An 18373-nucleotide genomic window follows, 5' to 3' on the forward strand; every position below is an offset into this window, starting at 1 on the left:
AATATAAATTATTGTTTTATAACAATTATTTTTCAGTCTGTACCTGATGATAACAAAAAAGGAGGTGCATTCATTTCTTCAGTTCATTCGTCAGACATAAATAACACTGTACTTCTGCGTAGATAATATGATTATACCTGCCAATCACCATCACTGCTGAAAGGAACTGGGTGGTGAGTCATTTTTTACACATTAGTTATACCGGGATAAGGAGTAAGGACAATAAGGAATAGGGTTCTCAAAGCCTCTTTATGCTAATGTTGGAGAAATCCTCTGTGCTGGGCAGGAGCAGTAATGCATTAGCTGATGGTTCAAAGCTAAGTAAAGCACGCCGTCTTTTCTTTTTGAACTTGCCTTTCAGAGGGAATATTGTGCGCAGACAGCTGGGGAGCGTGTGACTCTCTTGGCTGCTCAGTGTGAGTGTGACAGCCGTTTCAAGATAGTTTTAATGATGTGATCGAGGCCTGATAAAAGCTACTTTAGCAGATGTTGATGTTTTAATTCTCATGTGAGCTGATAATACTGCTCCCATTTAAAGAATGTATGCAAATAATTGGAAGAAATTTGATTTTAATAGCTGTCCACTTCAGCCACGCCAGCATTTCTTTGCAGTTCTTAGAGGTTTTAGAAGAGCTTCTGCATCTCTAACCTCACTTTAGCTTAGTTTGTATTGACCAGCCTAATTGGCTGTTCCTTGTTGCACCATTAATTCATACTGTGACCTAGTCTCTGCAACCAGAAAGCCCCCATCTGCTCAACAGACAGCACTGAAGACCAATTAGACTCTTAAAGTTGAGCTCTCCAAGTTGATTTCTCACCTTGCTTCTAATAATAGGGCAAATGTGTTGCAGCAGTCCCATACACCTGCACGTAGTGTTCAAGACACACAGCAGACATGAGACAGAGGCTGTAACTTTGTATATTACCACATGTAATTTAGTTTGATGGGTACAGATTCATCAACGCACCATAAGATTTCCCCACCCCTAATCTGATGTAATATTTATCTGGTAAGAAATTTGGCATTCATTACACTTTTTGCTCCTCATTTTCACTCAAGAGATGCTTGTGCTGTCACAGGATATTCCTCACAATATCCTGTGTGATTCACAGTATCCTGTGTATCTTGAAGTGTTCAAAAGCATGCACGCACGCATGAACTTATGCTTGTGTCGCTGGTGTTTTTGTAACCAGTCCCTGTGAACCCCACTGTGACGGTTTTCTGCCTCTGTGAGCACAGGAAACAGGACACACTCAGACTCAATGAAACGACTGTTGATAGAACTGCCAATAAAAGAAGTGTCAATGCACGAGCATCTTTTTTTATACAGTATTATAATGTAAGTAACAACACTGTGTGACAGAAGGGGAAAAGTCAGTAATACGCTTCCCACTGTGTCTTAAAGGAGAACGTAGCGGCAGCACATTGCCTAGTCCAAACTGCTGCCAAGCTCTGTGGGTTTACCAGCGTGACTCCTCTGATAGCTCAACTTCTATTTAAAAAAGGAAAAACATACCCACAGACAATTTTTGTTGATATTATGTGCCATTGTTACATCCCTCAGAGCTTTATGTGAGTAATACTGCTGAAATATAAGCTCTGATAAGAAATTCTGATAATATTTGCAGAAAAAGAAAAGTAAACCACAAGTCTTTAAAAATACATTCCACAGTATGAATCTACTTTAATCTATGTGTTTGTTCTGAACTATGCGTTTGATAAATGTGATTAATAATTGTGTTTGGAATAAATACGATTGGCTCTCTAAGAGCGCTGTGATTGAACCTGCCCACCTAATCAGACAACCCCCGGTGAGATCCAAACCTCTTACTTCAACATGATAGGAATTTATATTAGCATACATGTCTCTCTGCCCACTCCCCTGCAGTCCAACCCTTATTTTTTACCCACCATGTTTCCATGGCAACCACATCCATTGAGGAGAATCACCGTGTATGTGATATCTCCGTTGCCTGGAAATTATGCTTCAGTCAAGAGGTGCCTTAAATATCAATAAATGTTTGATGTGGTCACTTGAAGGTGGTAACACTGAGTCAGTCTTTCAGATAAAATTTTATTTATTTCACACTGGAACTGCTGAGACTCTGACTAAAATATTAAGGTCTTCTGTTTCACTTCAGAAAGTAAATTCTAAGATTAATGGCCGTGTTTCAGCCTTCAGATAGAATTCTTAAGTTTAGAGTTTTCAATAAAACCATTTCTTTGTAGTAATTCTATAGACTCTAAGTCAAGAAAGTCAAGAAAAAGCCTTGTAGTTCAGGTAAGAATCAGTTAAAAAGATAAGAGCGAAAATTGGGCATTGGGCAAGGACGTTACATTTTACTCCACAGGAATAGGATACAAATGTGATAGATAGATAGATAGATAGATAGATAGATAGATAGATAGATAGATAGATAGATAGATAACATATATTAATTTTCCCCCCTTTTTTTAAGGAAAGATGCTGCACTCACTGACAGAGGACTTGAAAGACATCTGCCTCCAAATTGTGTGAACCTCTTCTGCTCTCCACTTCAACCTGCTAAATCAAGCTACCTGGTCCTGCCATGCTGAGTGCAGTGCTCTGCCCCAAGTCGCAGGCCAATTCTGCACATTACTGGCCTCTCCATGTGTTCCTTCTCGAGCTGCTGATACCAGGAGTCCTGCCTAGTATTTCCAGACTGCCCCCTTCAGCCAAACGTGAGATCATCGTCGATGGGGACTTGGTGATTGGAGGCCTGTTCCCGGTGCACGAAAAAGGCGATGGAATGGAAGACTGTGGTAAGATCAACGAGGGGAGAGGGATCCAGAGACTGGAAGCCATGCTGCTGGCACTTGATGAGATTAACTCCAGCGATCGCATCCTTCCTGGTCTCCAGCTGGGGGCTCACATCCTGGACACCTGCTCGAAAGACACTTATGCTCTGGAGCAGTCGCTAGATTTTGTAAGAGCATCCCTCACTAAGGTGCACGACCCAGGTTTCATCTGCCCAGACGGCTCGAGACCAATTCAAAATGAGGTTCCACTGGCCATCTCAGGGGTTATCGGAGGATCTTACAGTGATGTTTCAATTCAGGTGAGTGTGCAAATGTATATTAACCTTTGTTTAGTGTATCAGTTGCACTTGCATGCCTTTACTGAAAACTGTGACACATGCAAAATTGCCATGCCACTATACTAAGATAAATAGTATACCATATGGTATAGCTATGGTACATCATGTGGGTTTTCTACGTCTTGTACTGACCTCATCTGGGATGAGGGGTTGAGGTGCTAAGTTATCAGCCTATGCTAGCAAGCATGGTTAGCAAGGTGCATCCATAAACTGCATGGGTCCATTGCAGAAACAGAAATACTTGCTTATTGGTCCCCATCTAACGCATGCAATTATATTTTTAGAATTACAGTTAGCAAAATTGGACCACAGACTTCCTGGATGATCTGTCAAAATTAGCTACAGCGCAAGGCATTGTATGTGTCAGTTAACAGCATGAATCCAAAAGGCACTAACACCCCAAACACAATAAGTGATCTATTTCAGCAATGAGCGGAAGTTTTGCCTCTGGTAATTATCTTCTTTGTCTATGGGGCTCTCACCAAAACAAAGTCCTAATGTTTCTTTAAGTGTGTAAGTGTATATGTAGTCTTTTCAGTTGATTGCGTTTTGTCTGCGTCTGTAATCAAGTAATTTGTTATTGCAAGAGCAAATATTTTGCAACTTAACACTTGTACGCCTTTAAAAAAAACTTGTTAATTCACAATATTATTCCAGTTATTTATTTTGTGAGCATGCATTGTGTTACATGGGGGTGGATGCTCATTCACATGTTGAAGTTGCTAAAAGAATCCTTGCATCTCCACTTTTCACAAGCTGTAGAATTGAGCCTTCAGTAGAAGAGGTTTCTCTTTGGCTGGAGTAAGAATTTACTGAGATTATTTTGTCTGAAGCATCAACATTCACAGACACATCAATCACTTTGTCAGCAACTTCATTTCTGCCTTGCAAGGAAAACTGACCTTTCACACATGTATGAAAGGTTGCTAGAGGCAGTGCATCTGACCATAATTAATTAACTCTGATTGCCCTTACATGACATAATTACTGAAGCACTCAGTGTTAGCAAGACAAAGTGCTCAGGAATAATTTGGTTATACACACACACACACACACACACACACACACACACACACACACACACACACACACACACACACACACACGCACGCACAATATGTGGCGAAGCCTTGGGTAAACTATACACAAGTAAAGATCATCTCTATTAGCCTTAGGGGTGCGGCAACATGATCACATTTGAGTTCAGATAATAACTGGACCAATGTTTTCCAGTTTTTCGCTTGTTACATGATAAGCATCATTAATCCAGCTAATAGTCATTTATTATACACCAATATTTAATTAATACTGACTGAAATGATAAAATAACTCAAGTTCTGCTTTTTGATTTTGGGGTTCATCCTGTTTTGTGCCTCCTAAGATTTTGTGTCATGCGGTCTGTTAAGTACAACAGTGGAATCTTTGCCACAGGAACCTTTTCAGTGTGTCACAAAGTATTTGTAGTACATGTTCACCTCTAATGAAAATGCTATTGTGGTTTTCCAGAAATATCACTGCTCTGCCCTCTAACTTGTTTTCAGCAGTTGAAACACTACACTGTGGGGCACTTCAGATTTGTTTGTTCAAACAGTACAGTTCCATCACATTTAATTAAAAGTTGGTGACACAGTGAAGATCACCAGTTTTAACAGCAACTTTCTACAGGCAATGTCTATCCACTTTTTCCCTCAGTCAAAGGACCTCAAAGCATAGCATCCTGGCTGCCGGGATTATCCTGGATATTTGTCTCAGAGAAACCCAGCAATAATAAAATACAATGAAAACACAAACAAACAGAGGCACTGGCTTTTGCCACAACACAAAACCTCTTAGGCATTAGGAGACTCATTGTACAGGAGTAAAAATATCCTTGTCATGATAAAACTGCAATAATCATTTTATGCTTTATAACAAATTGTTTCATTGTCTGCTAAATCTTTTAGGTTTCTCACTACTTATAGCTACCTTACATTGCAGGAACTTGGTGAAGGTGAAAGTTAACTTACTTGAACAGACTCCTTTCCTCCATTCTTCCTACATTCCTGTCCAAATTCAGCCAGTAAGCAATGAGTCCATGCTCAGCAGTTTTTTGTGGCTGATGAGAAGAACTTACTGTGGAATAGGTACTTTTTCTCCTCTGCAAGGTACTGCAGAGGCAGTTTGACTAGGCACAAAAGGTTATGGTGGCCTAAAAAGCCCGTTAGTTCCTGTGGTGGAAACCAACATTATGTTTCACTGGTTCACGGGTTTATGTATGTGACTAATAAAACAGTTTTGTTTCATTCAGTAACATCTCTATTCAGTTATATTGCTGATTCATGTTTTTTGTGTCTAATTTGACCACTGGATGCTGTGGCTTTGCTTTTCAAACAAAAAAAGCTTCTTTCAGCTTTTCTAAAGCTAATAAAAACCCTTTCTTGTAACGTGTTTAAGTAGTCTTCAGGAATAGTTCTTCAGGTTTCTTGAAGGACAGAGCTTTTCATTGGATATTAGTCACAACCTTGATCCCAAACTGCTTTAGTAATGTTGATATCCAGGCTCTGGGGAGGCCAGTCCATGACTGGTAGTTTTCTGTTGTTTATTTTTCTATCCTGGTATGTTTCTACTCTGTTGGCAGTGTGTTTTGGATCACTGCCACGGTAAAAAAAAAAGAAGAAATGTCAATTAGATGCTTCCCAGATGGTATTGTATGGTGGATCAAAATCTGGCAGGACTTTTATGTGTTCATAATTACATCAATTTTGACAAGATCCCCAACACCACTGGCTGAAATGCAGCCCCAAACGACGACAGAGCCTCTGTTGGGTTTTTCAAAAGGTTATAGACACTCATTTTTCTACCTTTCTCCTGACCTCTTCCACACATACTGATGATAACACTGATGATTAGGGTGACTGATGATTAGTATAACTCCATAAGTGTTAACTGTTGATTTTCAGTCCAATTTGACAAACCCAGCTTTGCCTTCTAAACTGACTCGTTACTGTGCTAAATTCAATAATTGCATTACAGTTCAGGTTGTTACTTGCACTACAAAGTCTCTTCAGTCATCGACACACTGCAAATAGAAAGAAAAAAAAATCAAGCACATTTTTCATCCTGTGGGTTTGCTACAATCAGCTTATTTCAGTTTGTGTGCTGGGTGGAGGAAAGTGGTGGAGTGATCTACAGTTTTTAAGAAGTGGCAATATGGACAGTACTTTTATTTTGATTGCATGAAAGGTCAAGAGTTTGATGGTGAAATTCAGACTGCATCCAGGACAGAAACAATTGCACTGTTCTGCTAACAAAACATCCCTCTTGGCAAGCAAAGACAGCGTGCCAAAACAAAGTCAGCCAAGAACCCAGAATTACGTTAAACTTGAGTGATGTCTATCCCAGTGCAGCAGCCAGAACCTGAACCACAACAGATAACAAAGACCGTGATGAGTGATCACCTGTAGCTGCAGGTTTATAGTGTTAACTGGTTATGATATAATCTGTCAAGTCAATTTCTGCAGTAACGTATAACAAATATAGCAAGTAGTGTAAAAGATTACTTTCCCCGGTGTGTTATGAGTTAATGTACTGTTTTACATTAATGAAAAGCAACAGCAGCTTTTGCTCCCTGTTTCCCTTCCTTAAGAATGGCTTCTTGAAAGCCATGCTTCAACTGAGACCATTTCTGATGAGGCTTCAGTGAACAGAACATGCTGGATTTGTTCCCCCTGTTATACATGACTTTCAGACACTGTTTATTGGCTGTGGATAGTTTTTTGACCAGACAATTCTTCCTTTGTCAGTTCAAGTAAATTCAATTCAATTTTTTTTTATATAGTGCCAAATCACAACAATAGTCACCCCAGGGTGCTTAATGTTGTAAGATAAAGATCCTACAATAATAGAGAGAAACCCCAACAATCAGACAACCGCCTATAAGCAAGCAATTTGATGACAGTGGGAAGGAAAACCTCCCTTTTAATACAAAGAAATCTCCAGTAGAACCAGGCTCAAGGAGGGGCAGTTATCTGCTGTGACTGTTCGAGGGTGATGGGAATGAGATACGATAAAAGACATGCGCTACTTGTCCTCTACTTGTCAACTTTCCTCAAATTTATTAATGACAAACTGCACACCATGCTGAGATATGTCCAGTTTTTTGGCTAATAGCTCTTTGGGAATCACGTTGTTGAAGCAGAAGTACAGTTTTATGCCTGTCAAACTGTGGTGTCCTTGGTATTTTTATTTTTTTTTGTAGATTAAACTAACAAAATGGGAACAAATTATGTGTTTGCGAAAGGCTGCTAGCGTCAAAGTGACTAATGATACAATTTAAAATTGGTTCTTTGCCAAGTTGCTTATACAACACTGGTCCCTTGAGTTAGGTGCCTTTTTTATGTTTGAATGATTCATAGGTCTGTACTAAGCAACAGACAAAGAAAAACATTAGTCTGAACGTGAGTCAGCTATAAGAAAATGAGTGAAAAAGCAACCAATGTCCAAAGTAAAACAAAGATCAAGACTTTTGTGTAGTACTCTAGGTCACTTACAAAGCTTCGTATGTTAACTTATAAATATCACGTGTCAACACTTCAATAGAAAAAGTCATCAGTAATGTTTGCCATAGTGTCAAGCCAATGTTATAAATAACTGAATCCTTTATCCTTTATAGGTGCAGGCTGTATGGTTTTCACTTTGAAATCTAGTATTTCTTTAAATATAAAGTATGACAGCTGAACTGTCTCATTTTGCATATCACCATGCATTGAGGAGTATAGATAACAATGAGTTGTGCTACAGCCAGAATATGATCCAACCTTAGCTAAGTTCTTGCAGAGATGAATGCTTCGTCAGAGTGTGTTAAAGCTGAATGGAGAGTTCGACAGAAAGGGACTGAGGATATCCAGCACCATGTTATAATCTTCTAAAGCCTTCATTACACTCAGGGCTTCCTTTCATAGCGAGTAATGTTGATGATGCCTTGACAAAAGAACAGCTTGTTTTTTGTCTATTTCCTTGTGAATGAATCTTCAGCAGCCACACAGTCACAAAGGCTAAAAAAGAAACTCTCTGCTTTTTTGTTTTTGTATAAATTTGAATACATACCTCTACTGTCACGATGCTCAACAGTCTCTTTGTGAGTGCCTTCACTTCCTGGGCACTTTAATGAATCGAGCCGTGAGAGTGGCTTGAGGCCCATGGTGGGATTTTTTTGAGAGGTCACTGTCTTCACAGTCCCCATTTATCCCAGAGAAGCACTTTGTGGAGATGAAGGGCATTATAAAACAGAGGAGGATGAGTGCCAGAGACCATCCTGGGGAACTTTGAGAGAAGCTGCTTTTCCCATCTGCGGGATATGTCTCCATTGGCTGGCAGGGATGTGCCCACCTGCGTGTGGAAAAGGCTGATGCTGCCTGTGATAGGGCCAAGGACAAGAGGTGGTAACGATGGTGGGAGATGAGCCAGTTTCTGTTTAGTCTCAAAGGATTTGTTCATAATTAGCCCAGCAACATTTAGAAGGCTTGCATCGCTGCCTTGCTCATCCCAGTGTATTTTGTTGTCTTTGTTATGTCTTCTCACAGTTGAGGTTTTTGAAAATAGTTTGCCGTGCCAAACAGGATGTTAGCCATATAGAAGCATCTATGATTCATAACCAACAGCCCACACATTTTACACCTATGGATTTAGCTTAGCATCACAGAGAAATCAGTTAAGAAAGACAATTAAATAATTTTAATGTCTTCCCACAATGTCTTATGCTTGGGTAGCCGGACAATTTAAAAAATGACATTTTCTTAGAGGCATAGCCACAAGTTTATCTTCAACATTAACTTTATGTTGAAGATAAAAAATGCAACACACAGAGCTCTGAAGCAGATTAATCCACTGCACAGACTATATGCACAGCCCAGCTGCTTGTGTCTAATCTGTACCTACATTAACTCATGTATGGATTGGGAAAAAAGTGTTGTAAATCTTGGGTTACTTTTTTGACGTTAAAAAAATTTTTTAATCAGACTTTATGGACAAGATGAACCATCCCTGGCATGTAATATGACAATATCAACTTATCTCCCTTCAGTCTCCAGACATCAAGACTGCAGACATCTAAAGGTGTAATATTTTGAAATTATACTCAAAAAACACCAACTAAATCCTTCAAGACCGGTAGATAAACTCTATTTTATCATTGCTGAAGCATCTGGGAAGGTCCTCAATAATTTCAGGTTATAACATCTGTCCCGCCACATATCGATGTTTAATACGTTTGGTGTGCAGTGTTTTATTAACTCTGTCTTTATTCTGTTTTCCCCCGCTCACAGAACAAGTCGGGTAAAACAAAAAACAAAAACCAACCTTGCTTTGGTGTTAACTTCAAAAGACTTTTGTTTATCATGTGATATTATAGCTGAATATAATATCGGTTATTTTAGGAGTGAAAAGTTTAGCACATTCAGAGAACACATTGCAGCTCTCTAATTAGCACATCAGTGTGTCATTCAAAGTGAAGGAAAACATTGTAATGACTGGAAAGCTGGTTCAAGTCAAGACCCACACAGTCAATAATGGTGCTAGCCTATTTGTGCCTCGATGCACTTCCCTTCATCTCGCCCGTCTTAGAGCTGTTGTTTTTTTTCCTACGTAGTATCACATAAATAAAAAATGAGTCTTTACGCAGAACCCGTGGCCGTTATTTAAAATTTAGCGCTGAAGATTGTGTGACAGGAGCACTGCACTTCAGTCTTAATAACAGTAAAAATTGCCAAACCTATCAAGCTGGTTCAGAAGTGCTAGGAGCTAGAAGTGATATATCAAAGCATTATTTTCTAAGAAGGCGATAAAGAGCAGATGTATTCCTGTTCTCAAGTGTGGCTCAAAAGGTTGCTCGTGTGGTGAGTATTGTTTTGCTGGTGGGAGGAAATAATAGGTGTATGTTTAATATGAAGATTTGCCTGTTCCTGAAATAGCTCATGCAAGCAATTCAACAAACAATCCTTTCTGCCTTTTGCATCGCCAGCTATATGAGCTGTGATATCAGATTTTGATTACAGCCGGCTGGGATCCACAGACATAAATGCATGCACGACATGGTCTTATATAAAGTACACGTGAATAGGTCTAGCCCTTTGTTTGTGTGGGTTTGTGTGTTTGTATCTGTGGCTTAGTTCAGTTGTTTAAATATGGGTCTGTTTGTGGCCATATATACTTTCATTTAGAATCTGAGGTGATAGTGACTTCCTGGAGTGTATTGCCAAATTCAAATCACATAGAACATTATTTGAGGTTCTTGTGCAGTGCCCTGTGCCCTTGTTCACACGAGCTGTTTGGTGAAATGTGGCACTGCATAAGCGTCTGAAAATTAGTTTACTTTTTGATAGTCCCTTTGGATCCTTTACACGCAAGTAGCTGGAGCTGTTTTGCAAAGAAGAATGGGCAAGAATTTCAGTCGCTAGATGTGCAAAGCTGGTAGAGACATACCCTAAAAGACTGGCAGATTAATTACAGCAAAAGGTGGTTCTGCAAAGTATTGCCTCAGGGGGCTGAATAATTACACACACCCCACTTTTCAGTTATTTATTTGTAAAAAATGTTTGGAATCATGTATGATTTTCGTTCCACTTCTCACGTGTACACCACTTTGTATTGGTCTTTCACGTGAAATTCCAATAAAATTGATTCATGTTTGTGGCTGTAGTGTGACAAAATGTGGAAAAGTTCAAGGGGGCCAAATACCTTTGCAAGCCACTATGTATATATTAGGGGTGCAACGATACACAAAATTCACGGTTCGGTTCGGTTCGATACTTTGGTGTCACGGTTCGATATTTTTTCGATACAAAATAAAATGTTCATGCCTTTTTAATTTGTCATTTATTAAAATTATAAATATATATTTTAACTCAAAAGTACAGTTTTTAAATTTAACCCTAACCCTTGTGCGTGTTTTTTATTTTGACAACGAATGCGCACCTGCGGACCACTTATGTGCACCCCTGGTTATTTAGCTCATCATATCGCAGCCACAGAAATTATTTTGTCCATGAAACCATAAAGCTGCACTTTCTTTTTGCCTTATAGTCTGATTTGTCATAACTTTTCCATTTTGCGGTAAGCTTTTCTTTGGCTGTCACTTCTTCACCCTGACCTGTCTTATTTGGCTCAGCAGAACTGAAATATATATCCTGCTGCTTTTACACACGCACTCACATAAGCTCAGCGATTCTCTGCGCGATCAACCTCTCACATGTTTAAGCTTGCTGCTGGAGATTTCACTTGTCATGTTTGCGTAGTAAGCTAACGATTAATAAGACAATGTCAGAGGAATTGGTGCACAAATTATCATCACTCACAGATCAGTACTGTCGCTCTCTATACACAGTTCACGCGATTGCAAAGTGAAAGCAAAAAAACATCAACATCAAAAAATTCAAACGCGATTTCAATATGTCACATATTGACAGTGGCTCACCGATGCCAATGACATAATTACCCAGCTACATTTCCGAAAGAATGCAAAAGCATTGACATATATTTTTCCTTCCTACAATAGCCGGACGGGCAGGGCAGAGATAGATTTTGGTAGCCCGACTGCAAAAATCGCTAGCCCCAGGACGTCGGGCTAGCGATTTTGCGAGCCCTGTATCTGATTGAGGAATCACTCATCTTTGGAAAAGAGAGTTTATTACAGAGAAATGGCTCTTTCCAAAATAAAAGCTATACTATCCGCTTCTTCTGGGCTATATTCTCAGCAGCATATTAAACATATCAGGTCCCCATAAGGAGAATCATGTGCTAACGGCTGTCTAAATGACTCGGGTAAAGTTTGTAGCATGCATGCTTGTTGTTTTTGTCTTTGCACTAGGATGATGTCGGCGTAAATGTGCAGTCATATTCGTTGTGTTCCCACTAGTGCTTTCAGGTTAACCTCGTTGAAATGACGTTAACGCCACAACACGGCAAATCTCCGTTAACGAGCTACCCCTGATAGCCCGTGCATGGGGCTAGACGGCCAACACGTTAACGAGCTAACTGCGCTAACACACTAGCTCCCACCCATGTAATTGAGCATTGCGTGGCACATCCAACATACTGTTTTACTTTAGTCCATGACGCGCTTACCTTCAGGGTCATACGTCACATGAAAACCAAAATAATTCCAAACGCCAGATCTGAATGAGGGTGGGGGAGGTTCAATTTGCCATGTTGCAAGGAGAGCTTAACTTCTGTCTCGCTAGCTTGCCCTGCGCTCTTCCTTCTGACTATGCTGTCTGTGTGGAGCGCTCAGTGGATCTGCGCTCGACAGTGCAGCCTAGGCGGAGTAGTCGAACGCAGATTCACTGAGCGCTCCACACAGACAACATCGTCAGAAGGAAAGTTGATAAAATAAATTACAAATGTTGTATTGTTCGATACATATGCGTACCGAACCGAAAGCACTGTATCGAACGGTTCAATATCGATACGAATATCGTTGCACCCCTAGTATATATGTATATATATATAGATATATGTATGTGTGTGTGTGTGTGTGTGTGTGTGTATATAGCTCCAAGTGGAAAGAATAGCAAGCAGAAGAATGTTGATTCATCTGAATTGGAGTTTTCAGTTTTGAAGAAGGTTTGGAGAACTGCAGAGACTCTGCAGCTGAACACGAGGTTCACACTTGGTGTTGGGTTTGCCATAAGAGAAAAACAAACTAGACCGAAGTGAACGAACATTTTTAGTGTAAACTATGTGTCTGTTTGATGTTGCACAGTCAATTAAGTCACCACCGGTGTTCTGCTGTTTCAGCTGTCTCTTCACAGTAGAGCAGAACAACTTAGCCTTAGTGCTGCTCCCTCTCAGTGAGTGTTTTGATCAAAGTTTAAACTGCTGCATACATTAAAATGATGCTAAGCTGTTATTTTCATTAACAACCATTTTCTCATATATTTCAGTGCACCGATAAATTATCATATTCAAATGATAGATTGAACATTCAAAGAGCTCCATACAAACTGCTTTCCGATTCATTTACAGTTATATCACTTTTAGGTTTATTTTTCTTTTACCTTTGATGTGTTTTTGCATAGCCTACAAAAAACACAAGGACTTAGTGGAGCACAGACTTAGTACATTTATTGTTATTGTTGTTCTTTTTGTTTTTTAAAATGACATGTATCATTAATGTAGCAACAAATCAATTCTTATTAAATTAAATGAACTCTATAGTTTGCCCAAGAATTTAATTACCGTGTACTTTTTTAGCAGCTTGATTAAAAATATCAGTAATTAACATGTTTAATGATTTACACTGCATATTTATTTTTGCACTCAACCCTTTCCTATCAATTTCAGTATTTGAATTTAACTAATACAATTCAAATGCATTGTACTTAATTCAGCAGCAAAACCATATATGCGCAAATTTAACCTGTGTCATCTGCTGTATCTACTACAGGACTCAGTTTGATCTTTGGGGCTTTCCATCCTGAAACATATTATAAGACATATTAGAAAGTCTCTTCCCATGTTCCAGCTGTTTCAGTTTTTTAATGCTTCCTCCAAATGTGGTCTAAACTACATGATGCATATTACTGACTGAACCAATATTGACATAGATATTCGGCATGTTGGCCATTGTCTAACTACATTCTTAGATTCCTTTACTTTGGCGACTAACTTTCTTCTTGAAATAGAAACACTTTTTTACAGTCTCCCCCCCCCCCCCCCCCCCTTTTTTTTTTCTACACACAACGCTACTCAGAACATGTGGTCATGGTTTATTTTTCATGCAATATATTTGATGGAAACTGCTCAGGGAGGGGGCTGTGGTAGACAAAAATTTGCGGAATTAAATGTTGTTGTTTTTTTAATTAACATGAAAAGCAGTCATTCTGTTATATTTTTACATTGTAACCTGATGGTGCTCTTTTGGACGTTAATGTTTGAAATATAAGTTACATGACCAACTGGGATAGATAGAAATACAATACAAATAACTGATACACTGTAACTATTCAGCGGACTTACACTTAAAATATCTATGTAACTGAATTGCTAGGCCAAAAGAACATAAATAATGACCCTAAAAAAATCTTACACAATCACTAGTCAACAATTTTTTGTATGATAATTTTTCTTTATTATGTACAAATTTAAAAATCAGAGAAAGGAAGACTTAATTTGAAACATTAGCCCTACATTAGAAATCGTAGCAGGATTGTTTTTCTACATCACACAGTTCAGAAGAAAACTGCACCCAGTTTTAGAGTCCATCTTACAAGGCCAGATCAAAACGTGGAATGGGATGATGTGACATGAAGAAACATCACTTTCTCCAGTACACAATTTCAGAACATTATGATATGTAGATATGTTAGTTTTATCATTCAGCAAAATGTCGGCCTTTGGATGTCTCCACAATCAGATTTATTCAAATTTTTAACAATGTAGCGCACCAGTAGAGAAAAGGTTTATATCTGTTCAACCGTTGCAACTTCTACTCACAGTACTTTCAATATCCTATTCTGAAAGAAAATGAAAATATTACTTGGGGGCCTTTTTTTTTTTTTTTTTTTAGTGTTTATTGAAATAGTACAATGAAGAGATGTCATGCAAGCCAAGAGAGAGAGAGAGAGCTGGGAGTATACATAGTAAAAGGCTTCAGGGAGGATTCAAACTCAGGCTCTGCAATAGCCTTAGGGTATATGCTTTACCTGATCAATGCAGGAAGCGATAACAGCAGCTCACTTGTGGGATGTATGTCTATATGTGTATATGTAACTTTACCTTTAAGCATTATTAGGTTTCCTACTACTTTGAAGGACAATTTCAAGGTCAGATATAATAAAAGAATTAATATTTGACAATTGCATTTCACACTTGATAAAGTTCCAGTTCATTTGAGCATAATTTCATCAAAACTGGACGAAAAGTTTAATAATAATAATAATCATCTGAAAAGGAGCACATATCCCCATTTGGGACATGTTTGCCAAAATTTAAGGGTCGAAATGTATTTCAGTCATTTCAAGTTGCAATTAACCAAATATAATTACCAAAACTTACCAAATATATCACGATAACTGAATACAACCAACAATCTTAAGCATCATTTTCACCTTCAGTCACCCAAAAGTTGTAAAGTTTTACAACATTTAAATAATAATTCAAGGTAATGATGTCAGTCAACAAAAACATGCCAATGAAATAAATGTTGATTACCAAACAGCTTTCTCTTGACATATAAAGACCTACAGCCTTTTAATAAAAATATTAGTTTATGTATAAATTGGTAGTCATGAAAGCACTTCCTGTGCAGTGTAGTAGAGCGTTTTCTCTGTTTTTTCCTGTTATAGAGATTCTGGCTAGACTAATGAGCCTCCTTAACAACAGAACCAAAACAACCCTTAACTATTTAATGTACTTCCATAATAACTATGATATATTAAAAATAACCTGTAATTCTAATGAGGTCTGTAAACTAATTATGCAAATAATATTGCAGTTATGTAATAATAAACCCGTCCTCAAAAAATAAATGGGCACAGCTCATGTTACTTCTACATCTGGAAAGAGTTTCAATTTAAAGATCGCTCATGATTGGTGGAAAATACCCACACCTCCCCCAGTTGTAGTTGTGACTGCTGTGTAAATATGCTTTGTGAATGTACAATTTTAATTATGATCAGAACTATGTGTAATTTTGGGAATACTTTTGGGCATTTCCTCCCCTTTTTTTCTGCAGTTGATCCAAACAACCTATATTGGTTTGGTTCATCACTAGAGATCTGATTATGGTTGCTTCATATATGATAATATTTCACCTTTCTTCATTATGCACAAACTTAAAAATAAAAAAAAGTTCTATATAGAGAAGACTTAATATGAGTTTGATTGAAGTTAAAAGCCTGAGTTATAAGTTTGTAAAATGAGGAACCAGGTCTTAACTAAATAAAATAAATGAGTGTCAGTGAAAGTGTACAGTCCTCCAAAGCTATGTGACTTAATCACAAAATAAAATACAAGTCTAGAGTTTTTGGTGTCTCTTCCCCTGAGCTGGTGCGGTGGGTGTTTCTATCCGACTGAGAGAACAAGAGGGAAATACCACATGAGGATGAACAGACGGTTACTGTCACACACTCCAGTGCCGTCCTGAAAGGTGCGCTGTCAAGCTTCTCCAAGAATCTATTGATGAAGGCCAACTGCCTGTCTAAAAAAACCCTGCAAGAGGAAACTACCTTATTATCATGCAAGTGTGACTGACTGGCTCATTGTGATTGCTGACATGTTAGCTTGCATAAATGGTGTATATATCCCAGGCAGCATAAACCTTAATCAGTGGATTTAATCAGGCATACCTATGTCTCAACAACAGACATATCTCAGTGTAAATACCTGCATGAGACCACACTAGATCACTGGAAAGAATACTACTGGGTACAGTTTCAATGCCAAAATACATCATATTTACTCCATTTCTCCCCTCAGGAGGTTGTGGTGTATTTTATGCTGCTTCTTAGCTTTTGGGTATTTTAGCTTAAAAAGTTTAAGCAGATGGCAACTTGCAGATAGGGATTAGTGTGATTTTTTTAGGCTTAACAGCCTACTGTGGATTGCATTCACAATAACAAGTAGTCTCACGTCTGTGTTTTGACCTGATATATACAATCATGAGGCACTTTGTTAGTTACACCATGCTAGCACCATATCGATCCCCTTTAGCCAAAAAACTGTTTTAATTCTTTGTGACATACAGTTACCAAGGTGCTGGAAATGTTACTCAGACACTTTGGTCCATATTTTCATGATAACATTACACAGTTACTGCAGATTTGTTGGCTGCACATCCATGATGTGAATCTTGAGTTCCACCATTTCCCAAAGTTGCTCTATTGGACTGAGATCTGGTGACTGTGGAGGCCGTGTGAGTACAGTGAATTCATTGCCATGTTTATGAAACTAGTTTGATTTGAACTTTGTTGGAAGGCATGTTTTCCTGCTAGGAGCAGCCATCAGAAGATGGGAGCACTGTTGTCATAAAATGGTTGTTATTGGTCATCAACAATGCTACTGCTAAAGTATCCTCCACACCATAATACCATCCCCACAATGGAGAATCCATACTTTAATGTTGTTTATCTCAACTTCGTGCTTCTGACTTGATTTTTTTCTGGCTCTTGGTTTAAATTTAAGCAGGTTGTCTTTAACATGCCTAAATGCAATGAATTGCTACCGTGTGATTAGCTGATTTGATATGTGCACTATCGAGCAGACAAAGAGGTGTACCTAATAAAAAAGCTGGTAAATTAAATTAATGATGGTTAGCACTGTTGCCTCACAGCAAGAAGCTCCTGAGTTCTATTCCACCATCAGGCCAGGGTCTTTCTGTGTGGAGTTTGCATGTTTTCCCCGTGTTTGCATAGGTTCTCTCTGGGTTCTCTGGCTTCCTCCCACAATCCAAAGACATGCTGTCAATGGGGTTAGGTTAATTGGAAACACTAAATTACCCATATGTGGGAATAAATGCGAGTTCGAATGGTTGTCTCTGTCTATGTTAGCCCTGCGACAGACTGGCGACCTCTCCAGGGTGTACCCTGCCTCTCGCCCTAAGACAGCTGGGATAAGACAGCTTATCCTGAAAAGGATAAGCGGATTGATGGATGTATGTTTTTATATATAGCACCAAATAATAATAACTTACAAATAATAACTTACATCTCAAGGTTAACAAAATATTACTGAGTAACATGATCTGGGAACATGCTACATGCAGAACACTGTATACTTGGTATGTATGCAGGATAATACATATGATTTATATCATCACAGAAAGGACTAATAGCTCTGTTTAGGATTTTGTGAGCTGGAATGAGAGACCTGGGAGACAAAATGGTACTTTAATTGGGGCTTGGAGTTAGTGTAGTAGGTTCCAATTACATACACGGGGATGCCATTGTTTGGAAAGCCTCCAGGCAAACAGTGGTGCTTGAGGGAGGAGGCGGTCACATTGAAGCCCATGGGTATTCACTAATCACCACTGTGTCTCATAGGGGATTCCTGGAAAATGACAAGTTTTTACTGCCTTGCTGCCATGGCACTGTAATACTGTGTGGGAAAATAATTGCCATGAGTTTATGGTATGACTACGACACAGTCGTTTTCTGCAGGCTTGTGTTCAACAAGGATGCCACGCTGAGTTGTCAGTCAAAGATTATCATCTAGCCCTGGTGAACTCAGCAGCACCAGCAATCAGCTCCAGGAGGAAATTAATGTATTATTTGAGTTACAT

General features: G+C 38.8%; 1 protein-coding gene across 4 annotated transcripts in view; it reads left to right on the forward strand.

Moving 5' to 3' along the window:
* The window catches only part of grm2b (glutamate receptor, metabotropic 2b), a 31171-nt gene that overhangs the window by 2560 nt on the left and 10238 nt on the right, over positions 1-18373 (forward strand). For 3 of the 4 annotated variants that reach the window (XM_040002106.1, XM_040002091.1, XM_040002099.1), the window contains exon 2: positions 2461-3081. In XM_040002106.1, coding sequence (XP_039858040.1) covers positions 2572-3081 — 510 coding nt within the window. In that variant the 5' untranslated portion in view covers positions 2461-2571. The remainder of the gene's footprint in view (positions 1-2460; positions 3082-18373) is intronic. The other variant, XM_040002096.1, reaches the window with a different exon arrangement.

The sequence above is a fragment of the Simochromis diagramma genome, unplaced genomic scaffold (assembly GCF_900408965.1).
Source record: "Simochromis diagramma unplaced genomic scaffold, fSimDia1.1 OVJJ01000320.1, whole genome shotgun sequence".
NCBI classification, from domain to species: domain Eukaryota; kingdom Metazoa; phylum Chordata; class Actinopteri; order Cichliformes; family Cichlidae; genus Simochromis; species Simochromis diagramma.